This window comes from Marmota monax, unplaced genomic scaffold (genome assembly GCF_021218885.2).
Source record: "Marmota monax isolate L192 unplaced genomic scaffold, Marmota_monax_Labrador192_F-V1.1 WCK01_AAM20220418_F8-fsc00008, whole genome shotgun sequence".
NCBI classification, from domain to species: Eukaryota; Metazoa; Chordata; class Mammalia; order Rodentia; family Sciuridae; genus Marmota; species Marmota monax.
Genome location: NW_026694432.1, coordinates 3,680,706 through 3,681,947, shown reverse-complemented (window position 1 = coordinate 3,681,947; position 1,242 = coordinate 3,680,706). Strand labels below are relative to the sequence as shown.

General features: G+C 48.3%; 1 protein-coding gene across 1 annotated transcript; it reads left to right on the top strand.

Moving 5' to 3' along the window:
* The first annotated feature begins 433 nt into the window (after positions 1 to 433).
* Positions 434 to 1,042, top strand: LOC124109968 (stress-associated endoplasmic reticulum protein 1). The gene has a single exon (XM_046468957.2). It carries the CDS (start codon positions 599 to 601, stop codon positions 797 to 799), a length of 201 nt encoding a protein of 66 aa, XP_046324913.1. The 5' UTR covers positions 434 to 598; the 3' UTR covers positions 800 to 1,042.
* The last annotated feature ends 200 nt before the right edge of the window (positions 1,043 to 1,242 follow it).

Genomic DNA, 1,242 nt, shown 5'->3' with positions numbered 1-1,242 from the left:
GAGACAGAACCCCAAATCCTAGAAGCCTACAGGACGCCGAATGTGCAAAATCATAAGAGACCCACACCTAGACACATTATAATGAAGATGCCCAACATACAGAATAAGGAGAGAATTTTAAAAGCTACAAGAGAAAGGAAGCAGATCACATTTAGGGGTAAGCCAATCAGGATAACAGCGGATCTTTCAACACAGACTCTGAAAGCTAGAAGATCCTGGAATAACATATTTCAAACACTGAAAGAAAATGGGTTCCAACCAAGAATTGTGTTTCCAGCGAAATTAAGCTTCAGGATGGAAGATGAAATTAAAACCTTCCACGATAAACAAAAGTTAAAAGAATTTGCAGCTAGGGTTGTTGCGTCTGCTTCCTCTTTCTCTCCACGCTCCCGCGCGCCCTGCTGGCCCTACCCGCCGACCCGACGCCGTCAGCTCGCGCCCGGCGCTCGTCGCGCCCAGATCCAGCGGCCGCCGCCGGCGCCCGTCCCGAGCGCCTCCTGCCCGCGGCGGCGCGGGCTCCGGGAGCCGAGCCTCACAGCGGCCCGGGAGGCGAGCGAGCGAGGCCGAGGGGCGGCCGGGCGGAGGCGGCGCCGCGAAGATGGTTGCCAAGCAGCGGATCCGGATGGCCAACGAGAAGCACAGCAAGAACATCACGCAGCGCGGCAACGTCGCCAAGACCTCGAGAAACGCCCCCGAGGAGAAGGCGTCGGTGGGACCCTGGCTGCTGGCGCTCTTCATCTTCGTCGTCTGCGGCTCCGCAATTTTCCAGATTATTCAGAGTATCAGGATGGGCATGTGAAGTCACTCACCTTAAGATGTTTCCATTCTCCTGTGAATTTTAACTTGAACTCATTCCTGATGTTTGATACCCTGGTTAAAACCGATTCAGTAAAGCATCCTGCCTCAGAATGACTTTCATAGCATCCTTCATGTGTCATTCCAAGGTTTATCACGAGTCATTCCAGGTTTTCTAGTTCATACCACAGTGCCTTGCAAAAAGCACCACATGAATAAAGCAATAAAATTTGATTGTTAAACTATAGTAGTGGACCCTACTTAGTAAAGTGTAAGTTTTTTTTTTTAATGTGGTTGTTAAAACAGTATGCAGTATGAATAATTAGATTAAATCTGTGTAGACAGAGTCTAGATTTTGTTAACTCTAACATGTAAAGTGTAGTCAGCTTAATTTAAAATTTGGAATCTTGAGGTTTTTATATAGCTAGGCACTTTATTACTCTTGAG